Source organism: Bacillus rossius, chromosome 1, assembly GCF_032445375.1.
Source record: "Bacillus rossius redtenbacheri isolate Brsri chromosome 1, Brsri_v3, whole genome shotgun sequence".
Lineage (NCBI taxonomy): Eukaryota > Metazoa > Arthropoda > Insecta > Phasmatodea > Bacillidae > Bacillus > Bacillus rossius.
Window position 1 is genome coordinate 278,894,571 of NC_086330.1, and position 23,506 is coordinate 278,918,076.

The following is a 23,506-nucleotide window of genomic DNA, read 5'->3' on the forward strand; positions in this document are numbered from 1 at the left end:
CTTTATTGTAAAGTATGTACTTATAAAAATGTTGCTGTATATATTTCAAACATTTACTGTTTTTAAATTAAATGAGATCAATAAAATCTAAGCATACCTTATTTAAAGAATTCAGTAATGGACTTTTGTTTTAATTTTGTCAATCTTGACTTTGCAGAAGTGTCCCTCCACTTTTTTGCCCACAATACGTCCATTGGGTTTGCATTTGGATGTTGCTCAATGTATTTCAGCGCAACTTCGAAGGCGTCCTTAGCAGCAGAATGACTCACTACGTTGTCACCGGTGGTTTCGTCTTCATCCGAGTCGATATCTTCTTCCACGGCTTTGTTCTGCACAACAGTGATAAATTCGTCGTCATTTAGTTCTTCATTGGTGTCTTCCGAAACATCAGCTTCAACAAACCACTCTTCTACATCATTCATCTGGAGATCATGCTGAAACACTTGTAAATTTTGTAATACTTCTGTGTTGTCTGTCTCAACTTGTGCTTCTGTCTCAGGTTCTTTTGTTTCAATGATGGCCAAATCTTTTTCCAAGCCTTCTGAAGGGTAGTTTGATTAATTTCGTCCCAAGCTGCAGCAACGGTGTAGATTGCGTCTTTTATGTTGAAACTTTTCATCGCCTCAAAAAGGTTACCTCCTTCTTCTGTTTTGTCCAGCAGAGAGCCGACATATTTTCTTCTGTATCTTCTCTTTAACAACTCGATGAAGCCCTTATCCATAGGTTGTATTAAAGGTGTAACATGGGGCGGTAAAAATAAAGCCTTGATGTTTCCTTTATTTAATTCACATTCAGAGGGGTGACTAGGAGCGTTATCTAACAGCAAAACAGCACGAGCAGGTAAGTTTTTAGACTTTAAATATTTTTTTTACTGCGGGGACAAATTCGCCAAAAAAACCACTCCTTAAATAAATCGCCATCCATCCAAGCAGATGATTGATTCCGATAGAAAACTGGAAGTGTTGCCATGTTTAGATTTTTGAACGCTCTTGGTTTCTTAGATTTTCCTATGACGAACAGCGGCATTTTGTGGCTTCCCGTGGCATTGCTACAAGTTGCAATTGTGAGCCTGTCTTTAGCCAGCTTTGTTCCTAACACAGGTTCATTTTTAGCAGCTAGAGTGGTTTTTGGAAGCATTTTGTAATTTAGGCCTGTTTCATCTACATTGTACACTTGTTCGGGTACAAGTTTCTGTTCTGTGACCAACTTCTCAAATGCTGCTACAAATTCTGTAGCATCATTATCATCAGCTGAGAGTTTTTCCCCCGCAATAATAAGATGTCGTATGCCATGACGCAACTTCCATTTATGTAGCCACCCTTCGCTAGCGCTAAATTTTTCTAGATCACCTCCCAGCTTTTCATGCAATTTTATGGCTTTTTCCTTTACGATGGGGCCTGACAATGGTATTCCCTTGCGCCTTTCCTGACAAAACCAAACCCATAATGCTTCATCGACAAGTTCAAGTTTTGGTTTTTTCAACATTTTTCTACTTTTTAAGGCATCTTCTGTCTCAACTGTTGTTGAGTACGTTTCCAGATCTTTACGGGTTTTTTTTTTTTCAATCTTTTATCGTAGTCACCCCTTCACCCAACTCAGAAGCTAATTTAATAACAGACTCTCCATGGTCCAATCGTTGTAAAATCTCAAGTTTTTGTTGCAGAGAAACACAAACACGTTTACGTTTTTGAGTTGCCATTGTCACACACGTAAAGCACTACGTATTGCACACTTTAAATTCTGTAGTCGTGAATAAATAATGGGGAAAAACACAAACAGTATTGACGTTAACAAACACAGAACTGTACAAGATTATAGTCAGAGAACATTACACATCAAGATTCACGGCTGAACTGACAGTTTTTGATACGAAAACAAAGCATATCGTAGATGAGTCACTCATTCAAGCCTAACAGGCTTACCAACCGGAAGCGCGTGTGAATCACCGACAGTCGGACACTAGGTCGGATATCGGGAGGAGTCGGTTGTGGGAAGGTCGGATATGCGAGGTTCTACTGTATATAAGGTAACGGCTCCGATAAAATAGAAAAGACTTAAAAAAAAAAAATTCTAAACCCCGGCTTTGGACCAGATTTTCAACAAGGAATTTTATTAAAATAATGCGCATCCTGTTAAAATTCACTAAACCGATAAATACTATAAGTTTCCCATTGACTTTGTGAACTTTGATTCGCGCCATCCACCACAGATGGCAGCACCATTGTTACACATTACTGTTCCTTGCGACTTCCTTATACCGAGAGCTATGATGTTACACATCAAGAAACAGTGCACACGATCTGTGCGAAATAGGTTCACAATTGAAATCTTACTGTTAATTTCAATCCCAAGTTTGGAAATATTAATAAAACTTGCATTACATTATCGATAATATAATTTAGTCTCCTTCTCAAATCCCCAATATTGTCCCTATAGCGCATTTTGACGCGCGGTTGATGTGCTCAATGGGTAGTTTTTGACGTGGTTAAAATATTGTCATAGATAAACGTTTTTTTTATTTACCCTTTTAATAACAGATTATTGATCAATACAAATTGTGCTTTAAGCAAATATATGATTACATGTTATTTGTTTATTTTATTGCAATAATATTATTAAGTACATAGATTAATACTTTTGATTATTTTATACTAGGCAGGCCTATATCCTTTATTTTTATTTAAAATAGAATAAAATTAAATGAGTTTATTAGGAAAATAATGTCGTTGAATTAGCTTAGGTATTCTTAAACTAAAACTTTATAGTAATATAACTATCCTTTAATACTTTTTTTATAATATAATTTATAGTTATATAATATGTGCGGAAAATTTATAGTATTCATAGTTAATCAATTTCAACCAGATGGGCAGTAGTTTAGTAAAATACATTGTCGAAAATCAGGTCCAAAGCCGGGGTTAAGTAATTTTTTTTCAAGTCTTATTCGCTACTATCGGAGTCGTTTCTTATAGTTTAGAATTTGCCTTGTGTTTCGTGCTGTTTCGTGCTGCCATTTGTGCGTGATGGTGGCAATCAATGTCTACGATTCAGGCAGCCAGGCTGCGAATTCAAGTGGCGGATGTACAAAGTACATATTTCAAAAGCGAATATTTATCACGCTCGGCATTGAACAGCGCGTCGCATTTCCATGTGGTTTTTCTATGGTCGGAAAGAAACGCAATAACGCAAGTAACGCATATTATAAGTGTATTTGCAACATGAGAACACATGAAATGGCTCGATACCGAGGTTAGATATTTACAAATCACTGACGAGTGCTGAAAGATTAGCACACTTTATTTTTTATTTCTTTTAATTGTGAACGCGGTTTAATTCTATGGTGCGGGTGTCTGTTCTGAAGTTGAAGCTCATACTAGACATTTTCTGCCATCATGAAGCGTGTATGAGTTTACAAACACATTAAAAATTGAATAAAGGCTTATACTAGAAGATTTTATTGGCCATTATAAAGTGTGTATTAGTTTATTAAAATATTAAAAATTAGAGTTAAACTTCGCTATAGCCACCAATGCATTGCAATCCAGAAGGAGTGCGGTTGTTCTCATTTTGATTTCAATTATTAAAATTGCAAAAATTGCGCACTCCCACTCCCTAACTAATTACCAGGGGTGGCCACGTCTGCATGATTACATGGTAATCATGCGGGGTAAGGCTTTTTTTCTTATTTCTTGGAATACGCCGTGTTGGTTGGAAGCCGAAAACCTCTGCATTGTTTTTTGAAAGAATGTATTAAATGACTGTATTTTACAGAAGTTACTGTGTTTAACGTTAGATATTCTAATTCATACTTACTAACCATCGTCAGACATGGTGAAACACCATTTCCGTAATCTTCTGGGCGTTACAGTACGACTATGACGGGGTAAGAAAGTGACTTAAACTACGCCTCAGCATGCCGTCTCCTGAAAATTCCTAGCTCCATGCTTCTTATCGTCGTCTGTTTTTAGGGATTCGATACAGACCTATTCTTGACTTCTGCGCATGAGAATGACATTTTCTTAATATTTGACTTAGAAGAAATATTTAAAAAAAAATATGTCTACAAGAAGATCATGCGTTTTTTATAAATATCACTCAAACAGGAGCATGTTTTGGTTAAATAGCCTATATTATTTGTTAATTATTATTTTCATGAATTAAATATTTAAATACAATAGTAAAGAAATATAAAGCACTTACTGCATTGAAATGTGGCATTACGCAGTACTATTGTAGTTCATAACCTCGACAATGCACCAGCCGAGTCAGTTCGATATTTGTGCTGGTAAAAAGCCAATCAATTATGGACTTGCAAATGTTCTAATGCGCAGCTTGGATGTGGTCTGTGGCCACAGTTAGTGTAAGGTCGTGAGACCCGTATCAAGGACAAATTAAAGAGGTGCGTCATGTTTCGGTCCATTCATTATTTTATGTTTTCGTTAAACCTATTTAACTTGTTGACTTTTTAGTGGCTTAAATTGTACAAAATAATTTAAGTGCCAAAGTTAAAATTTTAACGTTTCTGTGACGTACAAAATAGAAATAATGAATGGATTACTGAACCAAAAACATTCTAGGTTTAAAGGTAATGGTACTGGATACTTCATGGGATTGTGTGAGTTTATTACAGAAAAAAAAATTAGTTTACCTAGCCTTTAAAATTTTAAAAATTCTGCATTTGCGATACAGTTATTGAAGTGGGGCGACGTGTTTATACAACCACAGTTTATTGGATTTTTATTACAAACTGTTAATGGTATTTTTAATTAATGATAGCTGCTTAGAAAACGACTCAGTAGCAGCGATGTGTTGCATATAAAAGAGTGTATTTTTATTTAAGGTTTAAGAAACAAAATGAAATTTATGGTGACAGCCCAGCAACATAATATTGGCTCTCGGCCAAAGCTTGGTAAATTTATGAACGTAAACTATCATAAAATATAATCATCCACTCACGTATATTGCACGCATCGTGTCACGAGTGCAAACAACTTTATCTTCATTGACGTTATCGTCACTACACTCGTTTCATATCGTCAATAACCGCCAAAGCAATCACTTTTCGTTATCGCCTTTGTTATCGTATGTCGTATCTTTCAGAGTATCAATCGTGTACTTTTTGCTATCGCGAGAGTTTGCTGTCCAAGACTTAAGTCTAGGGGCAGGTACTTTACCGAGGAAAAAAATCTGATCGCTGATTAGACGGCAATCAAGCATGTCTGAGCCAGGTGTTTCGTCCTTGTGATTGGCGGCCGTCTGCAAGAGAATGTCGTACTTAGCCAGGCCATTCAGGACGCTTTTGCTTTCACACTGATTGGTTTTGATACGTGTGCCTGAAAGAAACTCAACCAATCACGAAACGCAGACATGCTAGATACACTACAGCCACGGCTGGATTATTATACGATGATAGGTTGGCTGACAATAATGATATTCAGCCGATATTATAAGTAAATACTTGGTAATGTTCAGAGTTCATCTTGTCGCACAATTATATTGATTTTTCACTCGTGTTATGGTTACAAACTTGGTCTATCAGCTTTGCTGTAAACAATCAATGCAGTATCTCGCAGACAACAAACATAGTTCCAAAGGTCCACAAATGTCAGTTGAGATAGAGCTTATCTCTTTATCTGCTAGTCATTGAAAAACTAGACGTGTTTTTCCATTGTTGATACTCATCAATAAACTTATGTTCCAGGTTTTTGCTACAGTTCCGAAGTAGTGGAATGGATTTAGTTTAATATTGCAAATTAAATGAGGCAAAGATTTGCCAGTAATGTAACACTACACGCGTTATTGTTATAATCATATATTTTTACATGTAAGTATTTGTATACAAGTAGTGTGTTAAAAACACTGTATATTCGCCTGTGTTTTATGATTGGTTGAATGTGAAAGCAAACACGTCCTTAATGACATAGCCAAAAAAGGCAATGTCTTCCTTTGCGGACCAGTTAGATTTTGTCGTGAAAAATGCTTGCCCTTCGTTATAATTTGAATACCATTTTGCATTTTCATATGGTTTTTAACCTAATGTAATTTACGAGGCCACATCACCATAAGCTTATTCTTCTGCTAGATTGATTCATTTTCTTGTCACAACTATTTAATTATTTGTAGAGACACAATTAGTTTAGTATAAAATTATACTTGAAGTGCATATAATTATTATTTAATTTCATGGTTAGTCCAAAGCTCTTTTAGCACACTAAAGACGACCCTGTGTTAGTTACGGTATAAACTGGGAGTATCTGTGTGAACCAATAATTTCTAGCCCAGACCAAAGGATAGAAAGCTCCTGACCTTTGATGTGAGGCAATGATTAAACTGAAATGCCTTGATAGTGTACACAGAAAATTGAAGTCTAAACTGTGAAAATGTTACATGAAATATATAGCTAGTAATTAACGATTTTGTACTCTGATTTTAAAAAAGTAAATGTTGTTATGTAAATTTACCTACTCAAATGTGCATAGACAGCTTATGTTAAATGTCCTACAGACTCGTTTAAAACACATGGATTCAGATTTTCGATTGCAATAGCTTACATGTTAAATTACACATGTTTATGTATATATGTAAAAGAAACAATCACAATTAAGTTAATTGAGGTAATTTATTGAGAAAAAAATTTGACCTCACATTGGACTGCAACGACGTATGTCCTTGACGCGCAGCAGTTTCTTGCGGCAGCTGTCTGCAAGAGAGCCATTGCCTTATTTGGCCGGGTCTAATGCTAACGTACAACTTTTATGTAATTCGTTTGCCAACAGACACTCTATCTGAAAGAAACTAAAGAAAAAATCTCGAAACACTGACAACTGAATCACTGACCCGCCATGCAGTCGTCCGGGACTGCAGGGTGAGAAACCGACTCTGTGCGTGTTATTTCAGATGAACCCCAAACTTTTGGGTTGGAGGGCGGGATGCAAGTTCTTTCGGAAATATTGGCAACTTGTGAAGGCCTCTGATTCGTCACGCATTCATATAGAGCCGCTGAAAGATATCTGTGATTGGTCCCTATGACGGCCATGAATAGAGGACGGTCTGGCAGTGGTGGTTACAGGAATTGTTGCTAAAAAAAAAAAGGGGGGGGGGGAATTTCTGTAAAAAATATTTGCCAGAAATAAAGTTTTTTTTTTATATTTATATCTGATCCAAATAAAATGCGAGGTTTCTACGTTTTCTGGTGGCGCGGAAGATTCTAAGACGAAAATCCATCTTGGTGTAAAGACCGCAAAACGCACAGTTTGTCCGGGAATGGCGCCGGGCCGAAGAGGGGACCCACCGAGCCCGGGAGCCGCGAGGCACGGGACCGAGCGACTTTTGACTTCTCAGTGGACATCAGACTGTGCGATACGTGCGGTGACGCGGACAGTCTGCACCAAGCTGATTTCAGATGTATCGAGTAGGAGAGGAGCTAACCACAAAATGAAATTACATTTTCGGACTTGAACACATGTATTAAAAAAACATGCATTACTATTGACGCTAACACGCTGACATAAGGGCTTACATAAATAGTCATATGCGACGTGGCCTCTCACACAGTAGTATTTATATTTAGTATATTTTTTTTTCATAACTTCCGTCCAGCACTGGGTCTGAGACATCCGGACGTACAGCAACATTGACTGCGGCCTAATCTTGACTGTGGCTAAACAAAGGAAATCTGTTGTTGTTTTCTGGTGAAATGAGCTAGTCTGTAGTCGTGTTCGTGCCGCAGGTGCTGGAGTTCGTGCGCACGATGGTCGCCAACCGGCTGGCGCACTCGGGCCGCAGCTGGACCAAGACCTTCGGCATGTACAACAGCGGCACCTACAACAACCAGTGGATGGTCGTGGACTACAAGCGCTTCTGGCCCTTCCAGCCGCCCGCCCAGCAGAAGAAGGGCTTGCTGTGGGTGCTCGAGCAGATACCGGGCTACGTCGAGGTGAGCTGCCCGCTGCCACCTGCACGACCGACTTACAGGGTCACCGATTCGGATATACCTTTTGCGAGAGTAAAGTGCTTCCCAACAGCAATCTACCCTGTGAAGGAGAAAAAATAACCCAACCATCAATTGTTTCCGAGAAATAGCCTATTGAAAAACGTGTTACGACTTATCTATACTAATAGAGGCAAAGGTGGATATTTGGGCCCCCACTTTGTTTTTTGAATATAGTTTTTTTATTTTTTACTATTTTTACCTGAAATTAATAAAAAAACTTCCTTGCTTTGTTTACTATTGATTTTAAAGTATAAGGACTTGTTTTTACACACACATAAACTACTAAAAATTTTATACCAAAAGTCTGCATTTTTTTAAAAATTTTTTTTTTATGCTGGTAATGTGGGCCCCTGGGTTTTATCAATAAAAAATCATTAAAATATCACAAAAAAATTTATTACAGTTTTTATGTATTGTATTAATTTTTGAAATAGTATAAAAACACAAAGAGTTATAGTAGCTGCTTGGAAAAAGTTGTATATTAAAAGATATTTTGCTTTTTCAAACATATAAACTATTGGATTAGGATGCAAACATATCAACTAATCTATGAACTAGTTAAAAACTGAAATTTATAAAAACTACTTTGTTTTTTAAATTGTTAATAACAAAATAAACCTAATTCAAGATCGTCTGATTAGAAAAGTCTGTTAAAAAATGTTATTTGAACATAAAAATTAAGATATCTTGACTGCTATTTACAGAAGTCACAGATATACACATCTCTGTCAGCCCCGTTGTGAGCCCACATTTCGCAAATCATACACTGTACCCACAGTTCACCGCTACAGTCTTTAGAAAATACCTGTTCACAGAAAATACAGACTGCATCTCCATCGTCGGGGGCAAAATTTCCTACTTCAGTTTCCATGCCAGATTCTCCTGAGTCGAAATCATCATCTTGGTTTTTTTTTTCATCTAATGATTCTACAAAACACAACCTCCTTTTTAACCCTTTTTTTTTACTTTGGTTTTGTATTGACAGTTTCTTTTCCTGTGTTTTTCTTCTTTGTCGCGCTTCATTAGCTGTTGTTAATTTTTCATTCCTTTTTTGCTCTGCTCCTTCTAATGCAAGTTTATAAGGTGATGATGTAATTACTGCACATTTCATAGGTTTCGGGCCTTTGTTTTTCATTCTCTTTTTTGGTCGTGGAATAGGCACGATGTCTTGAGGTGATACATGACCAGAACGCTTCGAAGAAGAACACCCGGAAGGGTCAGCTTCTACCAAGTCTTTCGCAGATGGAGTTAGGTTCTTAGGAGCAGGCCCAGAAGTGGATGCAGACCCGGAAGTGGATGCAGCAGGCCCGGAAGTGGATGTAGCAATGGCAGCCGTAGAATATCTAGAAGTAGACTGTTGTGTTTTTTTGTGGGATGTTCGCCGTTTACACGCTTTTAGAACTTCAAGGCTGATGTCCTCTACATTAGCTTCTTCTGAAGGAGCGAAGTCAACATTACTGAACAAGTGGCGATTGAAAGGGAAAATCCCGGTTACAGAAAACCCACTAGCAGCTATTTTACCTGTTTGACACTTGAGAAAAGCGTTCCCCAATAGCTCAGCAATGTCATATGGTCCTAGAGGTCTGTTGTTGTGTAACTGCCACTGCCTAATATTTTCACTGTAGTAGTAATTCAAAGGACCCACAAAGCTTCAGTCGAGAGGCTGTAACGTGTGTGTAGTGTGAGGAGGCAGGCTAACGATCGTTACGTGGTTTGCACGAGATAGTTCAATGACATCAATGTTCTTAGTATGAGTGTGATGACCATCTAGAATTAGCAAAATTGGTTCATCTGCCGTTGGTTTTACTTTTGACAAAAAGTGGTTAAACCAATCAGTGAATAGGTTGGTTTGAATCCAACCTGAATGATGGCACCTTCCAATGGAGCCTGGCGGAGCACCTTTCATTAGTGTTTCTGTTATATTTTTCCTTGGAAAAATTAGCATAGGTGGGATATGAAGCTCAGAAGCATTCATGCTCAAAATGCAAGTTACTAGTGACCCTCGTTCTGCAGCTGTTAGGGCTCCTACCTGCCTTTTGCCTCGGAGACATACAACTTCAGATACCTTACTTTGCACAACACTAATGCCGGACTCATCTACGTTGAACACTCTCTCGGCACTGTAGTTGTTTATCTGGAATTCAGCTTCCAAGAGATCGTAAAATGCGTTTACAGCTTCCCTGTTGAAGCCATTGGCCCTAGCGGAAGAAGTTGCTGAAGGTTTCAAAATAGATATTGACTCTTTGTGGCGCGACATGAAATGGTCAAACCAGGCACGTCCTGCAGTTTCGCCATTCGTAAATGGGTGTGCTATGTTATTTCTGACGCACAGCTGATAGGCCATCCGGCGCACATCGTTTCTTGTAAGGCCGTGAAATTTCGCCTCCATGATCAAAATATATGTTACTAACTCCTTTTCAGGGGCTGGAGGGATTATTGAAGGCCGTCCTATTTTCATGTTCACAACTTCTTGAATAGGTTTCTCAACACGACATAGTCTTTGTAAAGTAGATCGTGGCACGGAAAAAGTTTTGGCGGCTTTTTTTAAACCCATTTTCTTTTCTTTAACTGCTGATACGGCTTTCGACATGTCTTCTTTATTCCACGTCTGCCTTTTACCCTTTTTAGGGGGTACCAGGAGTTTTCGGGGCATCTGCAACATAAAACGTAACATAACGTTGTAGTGGTTGTAATATGGGCCCCTAAGATTATGGGGCCCATATAACCAGCACTGCAAGGGGCCCATATATCCATCTTAGCTATCTTGGAAAATAAAATTTTGCTACGAGTATATTTACTAATGTTATGACAATACCTGATGTGATACGGAATCCTTAGAACATACTAAACACACACTTTACCATGTATTTACCGAATACAACAAAGAAGCTAGAATAGCAATGATGTCAACACTTACCTTTCAAAGTTTTGCTCAGGAACAAAAATTTCACAGTCTCACGCAACACTAACCATGACTGGTACTACACTGGCGCGCTCGCCAGTGCTGTTTGGCTTCATGCTTTAGTAGTTCCAGCGTTCACCGCTAGAATTCGTGGCCTGTATGTCTAGATACAGTGGGGGCCCAAATAACAACCCCTGGCCCAAATATCCACCTTTGCATCTATTATAAAGCTGAAGAGTATGTTTGTTTGTTTGTTTGTTTGAACGCGCTAATCTCAGGAACCACTGGTCCGATTTGAAAGATTCTTTCAGTGTTGGATAGTACATTTAACGAGGAAGGCTATAGGCTTTATTATATTATCAATAACATAAGGTATCCTTACTAAAAGTCAAATTTAGAATCAAATGCGTTGGAGGGGTTTAGATACAACATGCAGTACACGTACGAAGTGTGTGTTGACAATGCCTCAGGCGCTAGAAGTTTATTTCCTATTGCCTATTAACATTGTTGCCACGCACTAGATGCCTTATCATTCTTAATTTTCCCATACAAGTAAAAAACACCCGTGTGATATTAACAACGAAGCAATCAGTACCCTCATAAGAGTTCAATTAGTATTTAAATACCTACTTTTTATCACTTTAAATCGCAAACCTAAACTATTGTTTTTTTTTCCTCTCTCTGTGTTGAATATTTTTTTCTTTTTTTATTTTATTAGAATTATTTTCATTATTTTTAATTAATTTTCATTTTTCGGACCATCAATAATTTTCCTCTCCCGTTACAATTCTGACAAAGACTTGTATATACGAGAGTTATTTTTTTTTCAACCTCCGATCGGCTGTAATAAAAAAACGGGAATGAATTGGGAAATTATTTTAATGTCAAAAGAAACGTACATCTTTACTCTATTTTTCCACATAATCACCGTGCAGATTGAGGCATTTGTCGTACCGATGCACCAGCTTTCCAATACTCTCTGCATAAAATGATGCCTCCTGCCTATTCAGCCACGTTTTAACAGTGCCCTGCAGTGTGATTACAGTTTCATTTCTCCATGGAATGCCCATTAATCGATACCCTAATCGCTCGTACACGAATCGACACGTCTCGTAGTGTTTACCACCTTCCACCAACCATGTGAATCGGCCAACTCACACCTCGGTTGAAGCTTGGTTATGGGAATGTCAACATGGCTGCAACGATAAACTGTATGGCGAAATGCGAGCTGCGTGGAGTCATCCGTTTCTTACAGGCAGAAGGGCACACTGCAGCAGAAATCCATCGCCGAATGAGTGTTGTGTACGGTGAAAACTTTATGAGCGATGGCGTTGTGCGAGAGTGGTGTCGGAAATTCCGTGAAGGCCGTATTGATGTTCATGATGAAGGTGGCCAAGGAAGGAAGTCGGTAGCAACAGATGAAACAGTTCAGAGAGCTGATGCAGTTGTTCGTGAGAGACGTCGATTCACGATTTCAGAACTGTCTGAACAATTTCCGCTTATTTCAAGGTCAGCCCTATACACCATTGTTACAGACAATATCGGATACAGGAAAATCTGTGCCCGATGGGTACCCAAGATGTTGACTGACATCAACAAGAAGCGGCGAATGGCATCAGCCTTGTCGTTTTTCGATGGTGAACACTTTTTGACTCAAATTGTGACAGGTGATGAAACATGGATTCATTTCGATAATGAAGAAAAAAAACTTCAATCACAACAGTGGATGCACACCTATTCTCCAAACAAGCCGAAAAAGTTCGAACGGACATTCAGCACCAAGAAACAGATGGCTACAGTGTTCTGGGATCACCAAGGTGTGCTACTGGTTGATTTCATGGAGCCAGGGACAACAATCAATGCTGCTGCATACTGCACGACTCTACGACGGCTAAGACAGTCGATACGCAACACGCGGAGAGGAATGCTGACATCTGGTGTTGTCCAACTCCTTGAAAGATTTCGATGGGAAGTGTTTGATCACCCTCCTTACAGTCCGGATTTGGCACCGAGTGACTATCACCTTTTCCCCACGTTGAAAAAGTGGCTTGGAGGACGACGCTTCAACACCAATGATGAACTGCAGAGCACAGTTAAAACGTGGCTGAATAGGCAGGAGGCATCATTTTATGCAGAGGGTATTGGAAAGCTGGTGCATCGGTACGACAAATGCCTCGATCTGCACGGTGATTATGTGGAAAAATAGAGTAAAGATGTAAGTTTCTTTTGTCATTACAATAATTTCCCAATTCATTCCCGTTTTTTTATTACAGCCGATCGGAGGTTGAAAAAAAAATAACCATTATATATATATATATATATAATGATACGATCGCGCTTGGCTGCAGTGCTTGGCGTCGCCGCGCTCGTTCGGCCTGTCTGCGCCCCTTTCCACCCGCATCCTCTCCCTGGTATCTCGTGTCATAATATCTCGCGACATCCTGACCTTCGCAGCGCGCACCTGCCTCAGATCGAGTTACTTAAAAGAGGCCGCACTGCGGCATAAAAGGACTCAAGACATGTTTATCGGCGCGTTTTGTGGGAACCCGATGCTTGTTGCGTTTATCGGTGTTCTTTGAGCAGCCGCCGCGTCCTTCCACAGGACTCACGACGCGTTTCTGGGCATTTCGACGGCGAAGTTCGCGCGATATCTCGGAGACATGCCCGATTGTTCTGGACGGGAACCCAAGGAGGTAGGGCCGGCCTTCGAGTCAGTCTGAGAGTCAGTTCGGATTATTCAGTCGGGAGTTTTACCGCGGCGGAATTTCCGGGCGAAAGTGCCGCGGGTGCGGCAGAGTGGCGAAGTCCTTGGACGAAGGTTCCAGGGCGAAGAGTTCAGTTCCGGGAGATAGTGTCACGGGCGCGGCGGAATCCCGAGCGAAGTTGCGAGCGAGGCGTCGAGCGAATCCTCGGCGAAGGCAAGGGCGTCGGCGGCGGCGGAGTGCGGCGGCGGAGTGCGGCGACGGAGTCCCGCGGCGGAGACCTACGAGGGGTGCTGCGGCGAGAGTTGCGCCAGAGGTGCGGCCCAGCGAGGTGTGTGGAACAAGTGACTGGGGAATAGACCTTTCTTTAAGTGTAATAGTGTAATTATTTATTTGCCAATTTAGAAGATTTTTGTAAGTAACGTAAGTAGTGGAAATAAATAAAACTGTGTGTGAAATAAAATCTTTAATTGGGCCATCCTTTACGAATCCGCGGTAAATCGTAACAATATATATATATATATATATATATATACACATATATATATAAGCAAAATACCACTCACTGACTCACTCATCACGAGATCTCTAAAACTATAAACCCGATTGACTTGAAATTTAGCATAGGTACTCATTTTTGGATGTAGACGCTCACTAAGAACGGATTCTGCGGAAATCCGATCCCAAGGGGAGTTTCGGGGGCGTAATATATCAAAATTTCCAGTTTTTGGTAGGAAATCACCATGGCAAAGGCTGTTGCTTTGTTGATGCTTCATTCGTCTCTATGGCAACGACTATTTAATTATTAGTGCAGTCCTCATCACCGTTGAAATTTTGCGGGTACTTTAAATATCAAAAATTGCCCTTTTTTTCAAGTATATATATTTTACTGACTTGAAACTTCACAGTAATGTTCCTTATGTTACGCAGGATGACATTTTCCACAAATTAGATCCCATGGGTGGTTAAAACCAGGCAACAGTGGGTACTTTGTTTGCATGAGAACAGGATTTTGCATTGTTCATGCCTTCTGCGTCTCAATGGCAACGGGCATCGCGCGGCAGTGGCGTACCCACAAGGAGGGGCATGTATAATGAGCGGCGCAAGAGTGATCTGCCTGTAGACTGCCGTAGCGATGTATGGGTACATCAGTTGTACGTTGCGTGCACGAGTCGGGAAACCATCGGTGCTATTCATTTTCTCTCCGGTACATTATACAGCATTGTAATAAATTTTCACTGAATTGTTATTTTATTTACCATTACTGTAAATGGGAGATGTGGCTTAATTTTTTTTCATTAGTATAGCCGTGCTAAGCCGGGTCGGGCATCTAGTACACCTATAACGTTGCAGTGTGGATTGCTAAGACATCGTGCCCTAGCTGTTAAAACTTAAAAATACGGCGCTGGAAACAGGGGTTCGAACTCACTGTGTGTACGTTTTGTTTATTTTTCTCGGTTTTTTCATCTTTAACTTAAAAATTAATAGTTTATTTATTTAAAATACGAGGAATAAAAAGTTTTACTTAACAAAATATGGACCATTTGTATGGAATTATACGCGTTGTAATTTTATTCTTGTAAGTTATTTAAAACGGATGGTTCTCAAAGTTCTGTGTGCATTTAATTGGTATACCTGTGGTTGAAATCCGCTTGGTATGCTGCAACACTTATAGAACCACGATTCACATTCCAAAATTTAAAAAAAATTAATATAAATCTTCTTCCCTCTGTGTTTCTTTAAAAAAAAAAGTGATCGAGTCTTCCATTATTCGCCAGTGATGTGTAAACTTCTACCCTCGATAGCAAGAAGATTCATGTGTTCTCATGTTGCAAATAAACTAATAATACAAAACTCGGTCACTAAATTAAACATAGAAATTTTTTAAAATATTGCCGAACGTGATAAATACATACAAGCGAATTGAGTTTTTAATAAATCGCTGAACGTGAATCACACGTAGTTCCGCACCCATCGATATAATTCGCTGCCGGAGTAGCTATGTCAACTATAGAATCATTCGATTTTCAGAGCGGAAGCGTAAACTATATAATGAAACGACTCAGCTAAAAGGGAAAAAGAAAATATTCTGAAACCCGGCTTTGGACCTGATTTTCGACAAGAATTTTTTTAATGCGACCCATCAGGTTAATATTCACTAAACAGTTAATACTTAAAAATTATAGCATAAAGTATTAAAATAGTTATACTGTTATAAAGTTGTATTTTTAATACATATGTGAATTCATGGACATTAATTTCCTAACAAACGTAATTTATTTTATTTTAAGTAAAAAATAACATGAAATAACCAATCCGATTGACTGAACTATATAATTGATAAATTTATAACTATAAGATAAACAAATAAAATATCCATATATATAAACGTGTGTTTAAAGAACACTTTGTATAATCCAGTCATCTATAATTTTAAAATGTAGTAACATGTTTTTTTTTTTTTTTTTCAGTGACGATGTTTGAACTAGTCAGCCGGGCGCTCTAACATTGCACTATCTAACTATATGCGAGTTTACGTTGCCATCTTTGTGTTTCTTTTCCGTTCATCCATTTAAACGAAATTATTGCTACCAAATGCCGTATACCGAGAACTAAGATATTTACACAGAAAAAAATGGTTCATGCAATACTGTCGCATTTATACCACGTGTGGGGTGAGAACAGAACATATGTTAGGTCCCACTACTTCCAAACGAAAATATTTATATCGTTTTTTATAAAATTGCAGGAAATACTTGTTATTTAAAATACGCAAATAAAACTATAAATTATCTAGAACAACTCAGAGGTGGACGAAATGAAACAAACTATAATTTACAGCTACCGACTGTCGACTGATATCAGGTTAGCAACTTGTGGATCGTAAAACTGGAAGGAGAAATTAACTAACAGTAAATAACAACCAGGAATCTCATGGTATGTCTGTTACCTTTTCATAAGTTAGGTTTTGAAACATTAATTTATTTTTGCAAATTACTTTGAAGGATAACAAACACGTTGTAGTTAGGTCAATTGTTCCAGTAAATGACATTAAAAAATATCATGTATTTGAGTACACTTATTAACTACCAAATCTGGTCAGTTGCAGTAAAGATTAAATTTTAAATTTGACTTTACGACTTCCTTGCTTAATGTCCTAAGACTATAATTTTTGTAAGCAAGAGAGTCCGTAATTGATTTTAAAAAGTTCTTAAAGATTACACAGGTATCCCACTCCTCTGGGACTAGCTGCTGCGCGCCGGCCGCTGCGAGGGCTCAGCGGGCCTCAGAGCAGTGCTCAGGCAGCCGCGGCCAGTAGCGGAGGGGCGCATCTCAGGAGTCCGGCAGTAGACACGGGAGAGGCAGCCCAGAAAGGGAGATAGCTGGCGCGAAAAGAGGCTCTGCCATCTCCTAAACCGGGAGAACCTCGCTGCCAAAAACCAAAACTAGCCGTGGTAGAAAACAAGGAAATTAACGAATAAACAGGAGTGGCAAAACGAGTAGAACAAGTTTGAAATGTAGGGGTTTAGCATCGAGAGTAAAGTTCCAGAAGCTACATTCTAGGTATGCCTCAGAAAACACTGTACGATAGGCAACCAGATGAAAGACCACACAACAGAAAATTTCTCTAGAACACCACACAATTATATGGAATAAAATAAATAGGGAAAATAGCTCACTTTTCTCTCTCGGGACTACATATCTTGGTTTCTTCAGAAAGACTTCCGACACAAAAAAAAAACTGCAAACAAGGAACGCTGACCTGACCTTCAGTGAGGTTGCTGAGAGACTCCCTGAAGTGAGATGGTGGGTCGCATAGTCACAGACAGTTCCAGAGCCAGGAATAGTTCCACCTTCGGCCAACAGAGAGGGTGTTGCGCTGGTGAGCGGCGCAACGCGGGCTACAGAGAGTCCCACGAGGGAGGGGTGGGGGTTAGAGTAGAGTTATAGGAGGCGCGAGTTGGTGCTTCCTGGTGGCAGAAACCAGAACTACCAGAGTCCTTATTTTAGTTCGTGAACCATCCGACAGGTGTCGTACATGGTCCACAGTGGTCGCTGAGTCTTTTCGGGGGGGGGGGGGGCTGGCGACAAAATGGCGGGTGCCACTATGGTGCGGGGAGAAGTGAGGGAAGTCATGCCGACATCGTGGCGAGATAAGATCAGCCGGGCGGGCGGGGGTGAAGATGCCAGGGTGGCATGCAAGGCGCTTTGCGTGAGGTGCGATGTGATTGGGAACCCGGATGTAACGAGAGATGCCGCGCTGGAGCCGGGCGCTTGAAACCATACATGAAGGCAGACGGAGAAAACCGACACGCTGCTAATGTGGCGCTGTAGCACTAACAGCGGGCGGATCGTCTGTCTAATGCTTGAATAATAAGAGCCTCGTTGGGTTTAAGAAAATAAATAAAATTAAATGTGAGCCCCTGAACATTTCAAAAGTATGAGTATATAGAAACATAGGATGGTGCTGAGAAAATCCGTAATTTTCGGCACAGTTTAATTCTTTTAAGATAAGTATCATCTGCAAGGGTGCACCAAATCTGAAGAAAATGACAGTGGCAGCGACATGTAAATATTGTCAAATCTTGGTAAGTGTTTGAAAAATTAATTAATTAGAGCATTAATTAAAGTGTTTTGCTTATTCATTTAACCTTTACCCTAACAGTTGAACGTCAGCAGTAAAAGAAATAAGTATACATTCTGGGATCGAACCCGATTCGCCATGTTATTGTACAATCGCTCTATAACCTCTATGTCATATGCCACGCTGCATTTGGTATTTTAAATAAAACCATTAAGAAGCATACATATTCTTTACCTCGTTTTTCGATCGGTTCCCCCCCCCCCCCCCCCCCCCCCCCTTTTCAGAATAGATTGCTATTGGGAAGAACTTTACTCTCGCAAAGGGACGTCAAAATTGGTGACCCAAAGTTCGCGCCCACCCCTTGTTAGATTGCAATACAGAGCAAATGGTGCACATAAAGTCAATTCAGAATCAAATTTATTAAACAATGAAAATTGCAATCTGAAAAATAAATTTACTTGTTAAGTATTTCACTGCTGTAACCAGCTGAACGGAAGACAAGATATTGGTGTGCACCCCAACCAGCCAACACATGAAATAATTACAAGTCATAAATGTAACTAAAACATTAAATTAAATAAATTAAAAATATTAATTCTCCTCATTGAATGAAATGCAAAAAAATTAACAAAGATATTTGATAAGTAAAAAACAAATTGAACTGTTAATACCACATTTAAAATGTTGCCTAGCTTTAATGAAATACCATTAGGAAAAAAAACTCAATGTAAAGCAATGGTCAGAATCAAAATGTTTCTGCCTTCTCATTTTTCTCAAGCAAATTTCAGTATGTCATATTTGAATGTGAGAATTTAAATTCATGCCTACACCAAAAATTGCATACATAAAAAAGTTTCTAACAGTCTGAATTCAATAGTCAAAAAACATCATCGACAAAAAACACTTGAATCTCAGACCCTCTAATTCGACACCACAACAAAGGAATCCCTGGCACCCTGGCCCACAGAACAACGAACACGAGAACACAATACGGCCCTCTCTCGGCCTATCAAAACGACGAAGAACAGCAATCGGCCCACCATTAGCCAGAGAGTACAACAACCTTGTTACCTTGGCCTAATAATGACGCAATAGGTACCTCCAAATGAACCGCAGCTATCGTAGAAAAAAATATTCAGCTTGGTTAGTACAATAATACCTCAACATTTCTGAACACAATAAACAAAATCACCTAACAAGACTAAAGAACCAGAAAAACCGTCATTACAGTCATTTGACAAACTCTTCAAACTTTTTAAAACAGTATTAGGTTAATTATTAATAATTTTCATAATTTAAGAAATGATATAAACACTGATAGATAATTTAGAGCAAAGAAGGAAATTTATAAAGAAAAAAATTATTGTATTACAAAAGGATCGTAAATATCGTAAAATATCGTATTGATATTCCACAGTATAGATTGATTGGTTGGAAAAATAAAAGCACTGGGTTTATCAGTCCCAATCACTTCTCCGACCCCTCCAATCAATCAACATATGAAATTCCTCCCTAAACAAAAATGTAAACAAACTATGAAACACTCAAAAATGTCCAGTTCACAAATTTACTTCATTGTATTAATGGCATTTGACTAGCAAAGCTCAATGAAAATATCAAAATCTGAAAATATCAAAATTAATGAAATAACTTTAATAATAAAAATTATCTTTACTGGAAAAGTATCTCTGAATTATCTCTTGAACAACCTAACTCCCAAGCTAACCGAATATAGGGTCGTTCATTTAAATTCCCTTTGGGTTGGTAGCCAACCTCAGCTAACCAATATATATATATATATATATATATATATATATATATATATATATATATATACATTTATATATACACACACACATATATGTATATATACACACACACACATATATATATATATATATACACAGACACACAGTGTAAACTCTATATAACGACACTTAACGGACTGAGCATTTTACGGCGTTATAGAGTGTGGTCGTTAAATGGAGATAAATAAAATATATAACTTTACTATCCTATAATAATATGTATTTACTAATATAGTTCACATTTTACACACGAACATTAATATTCATACAAATAACAAAACTTATTGCATATAATCTGTTATATTTTCTTTGTTTTTCCATATTGTAGACACGGTAGAGCGGCTAAATCCAAAGCGTCTTCCAACATCATTGATCTTTTCTTCCGCCTCTATTGAGCGTATTAATAAAACATTTTCGTCAATACACAAAGATTTTCCTTTACTCGCCATGTTTACAGTTCGAAACTCTGTAAGCAACTGCGATAATGATAACGTGTAACAACTTGACAAAAGTCTAGTGACCGAGGTAAACATGTCCAAGATGGTCATACAAAAACAAAAGACAAAATTTCTTAGAATCTCCAGTAGGTCAGTCGAAGTAAACACGTGCTAGATAATAAAACAATAAAACAGCAAACTAAAGAACGTACAAAGCTGCAGTTCTTATCAACTTCGGCAACTAAGAAAGTACGTACTGCTCAAATGTTTGTAATTCCGTAGGTATTGTTGTCGTTAAATAGAGTGAGCGTAACGCTATATAGTGTGTATTATTGTATAGAAAACAAAGTAAACCAACCAAGATCAAGCAATGTCGACATTTTAAGGAGTTTTCCGTTAAATCGAGTGACGTTATAAGTATTTTACACTATATATATATATATATATATATATATATATATATATATATATATATATACCATCTACTAATCATTTGTCAAAAAATTTGTTTGCTTACTGGCATATTAAAATGAACCTAAAAATAGTGTACAATACCCATCGTAACAAAAGTTAGCTATGCAATTTAAAAAATTAGCAAAATAAACATTATTCTTAACCATCATTTTATGGCCATTGCCACATCGTCACACCGAATTCGCCAGGTGGGAGTGTCTGAAACACTCCATGCGGCCAGCAACACTCTTTGTTTACCTTTGGCGCTCCGTCATTCGTAGTTCCTGTCTGCACGTCTGTTTTGTGGCCGCGTGACCTTGGACTGACAGCAGCCATTTCCCCCCCCCCCCCCCCTCCACCATCCTTTCACTCTCTGACAGCTGTTGATGGGTGGAACGACCTTCAACTTGCGCATTCCAGGCCTGTGAAACAAGGGAACGCACCGTTTCTCTCACACACCTCGCGTCTCTTTTCGTTAGATGTCTGTTCATTATACAGATTTCCCGTGAACCGTACCTCACTTTCCTTACAAGTTTCATGCAAACCTTGATAGATTTTACATTAGAATTAACTATATATTTCACTGTCTACCCTGACAGATACCCGACACGTAATTTCAGAATAATTTACATTACTTTCCAGCTCAATTACTTCTAAAATCTTTTCTTGGCAAATAATTGTTCATTTTCCATAGGTTCCAGTTTCTGTATCGTGTGTCTGGCTTTTAAATGTTTCAGACTTAATTAGTACCTTTTCACTTTGTTTTTCGTATAATTCAACTCTGTGTATACAAGATGAATTCTGTTCGTTTATTTCTGATCTAACCTCGTTTAACTTACTCTCTACTTGTTTTACCATTAACGAGTTTTTTGCAATTTACTTTCACATTTCAGTTTGCCATTTTTTATTTTTTTAAATTCCATCCGCAGTTCAGCTTGCCCCTTTTCAATTTTTTTTTTTACCAATTCAATTTACACTTTTTTTTCTATTTTATTTATCTCTGGCTTAAATTGCTGTGTGATTTCCTTGGTCATGGCTCTAAACATTTTAATTATTAACTGATCCCCCCCCCCCTCATCATGCCCTTTCCCCCATACTTCCAGTTTGAGTATAGCTGTGAAGATGTTCCATGTTGTCCAACAGTTCAGGGTAAAAATCTCTCGTTTCCATCGCACTAATATTCGGATCTGAGTAATCGGTATTTTCTGAACTCTCATGAAAATCCAGCAGATTGTCCCCTCCTACACTCAGTACTAATTTTTGAGAGAAAACTTTACAGATACATAACTTATTACAAAAAAATAAACAGACCATGATTATCCAATGTCTACACTCTACACAATAACATTAGGTTCTTTTTTTTTTACTTGCCGTTGTCTGGCGTAGATCACACGTTGTCCCACGATGTTCCGTTTTGATGTTCGGCATTCCGCGATGTGTCAAGCTGTCTTGATGTTCTGCAACCTGTCTTGTTGATGTTTAGTATCCCTGCAAGTCCCGTGCTGTTTTCCCGCGAAATTCCGCGTTGATTTGATGCAATTCCACGATTGGTACCGATGATGTCTCTCGATAACCACAAACAGAAATTTAGCTCCCTGATATGCCGAAACCTTTACTAAAACTTAAGAGGCCACTCCAGTGTTTCAGGGGCACTACGCAACCCGCGTTAACCTCATAAGATTCAATGCTATTTTCATTTTGCTTATAACTTATTAACTAATATAGATTTCGAAATTATGCCTGCTTGATATGTAATACAACTATGCTCTTATCAAAGCCCATTTCTTAAAAAACTTGTATAAATTATGGTTTTATACAAATTTTTACTAATATGCATAAGTGTATTGTCTAGGTTTGAACCATAATTTATGCACGTTATGGTTTTATACAAATTTTTACTAATATGCATAAGTGTATTGTCTAGGTTTGAACCATAATTTATGCACGTTTTTTTTAAGAAAGGGGCTTTGATAAGAGCATCGTTGTCTTACATATCAAGCAAGCATCATTTCGAAATCTATATTAGTTAATAAGTTATAAGCAAAATTAAAATAGCATTGAATCTTATGAGGTTAACGCGGGTTGCGTAGTGCCCCTGAAACACTGGACGTTTCGTACACACGTACAGTTCACTGATGGCCAATTCAAAATGGCTGAAAATTCATTACAAACAGTTCTCAGGGCGTGTAGAAATACAAACCGCGCCACGTTGGGCCGCCATATTGTTACATAACAGGTTGGCCCGGCATTACAACCCAAAAAAATAACAAAGACATTTTAAAACTTATTGTTGTAGGTACCTAAAACTTGTTTTTAAGTTACTGAGTGTCAACTCCGTGTTTTCTGACGACCTGCCGACGACGTGGCCGCACGTAGCGACGATCGAGTGACAACTAACCTGCACCACGCAGGTACCTTTCTTTTACAAAGCTAAAAACAAAGGGAGGCAACCTCGTGGGCCAACCGAGCAATTACAACACAGAATCAAATACCTGACCGTATAGGGAAAAATACTGAAAAAAGGTTTTTCTCTTAAAGTCTGGGAAGACACATCACACCACCTCAAGGCTCGCTCTGATTGGCTGGCGAGACAGCGCTCAGCGGAAGTTCCAGTCTATTGCTGCGC

General features: G+C 38.6%; 1 protein-coding gene across 1 annotated transcript in view; it reads left to right on the forward strand.

Annotated features, from left to right (window-relative positions):
• Positions 1-23,506, forward strand: part of LOC134527632 (putative phospholipase B-like 2) — a 68,574-nt gene that overhangs the window by 39,678 nt on the left and 5,390 nt on the right. The window contains exon 6 of the mRNA XM_063360487.1: positions 7,730-7,936. Coding sequence (XP_063216557.1) covers positions 7,730-7,936 — 207 coding nt within the window. The remainder of the gene's footprint in view (positions 1-7,729; positions 7,937-23,506) is intronic.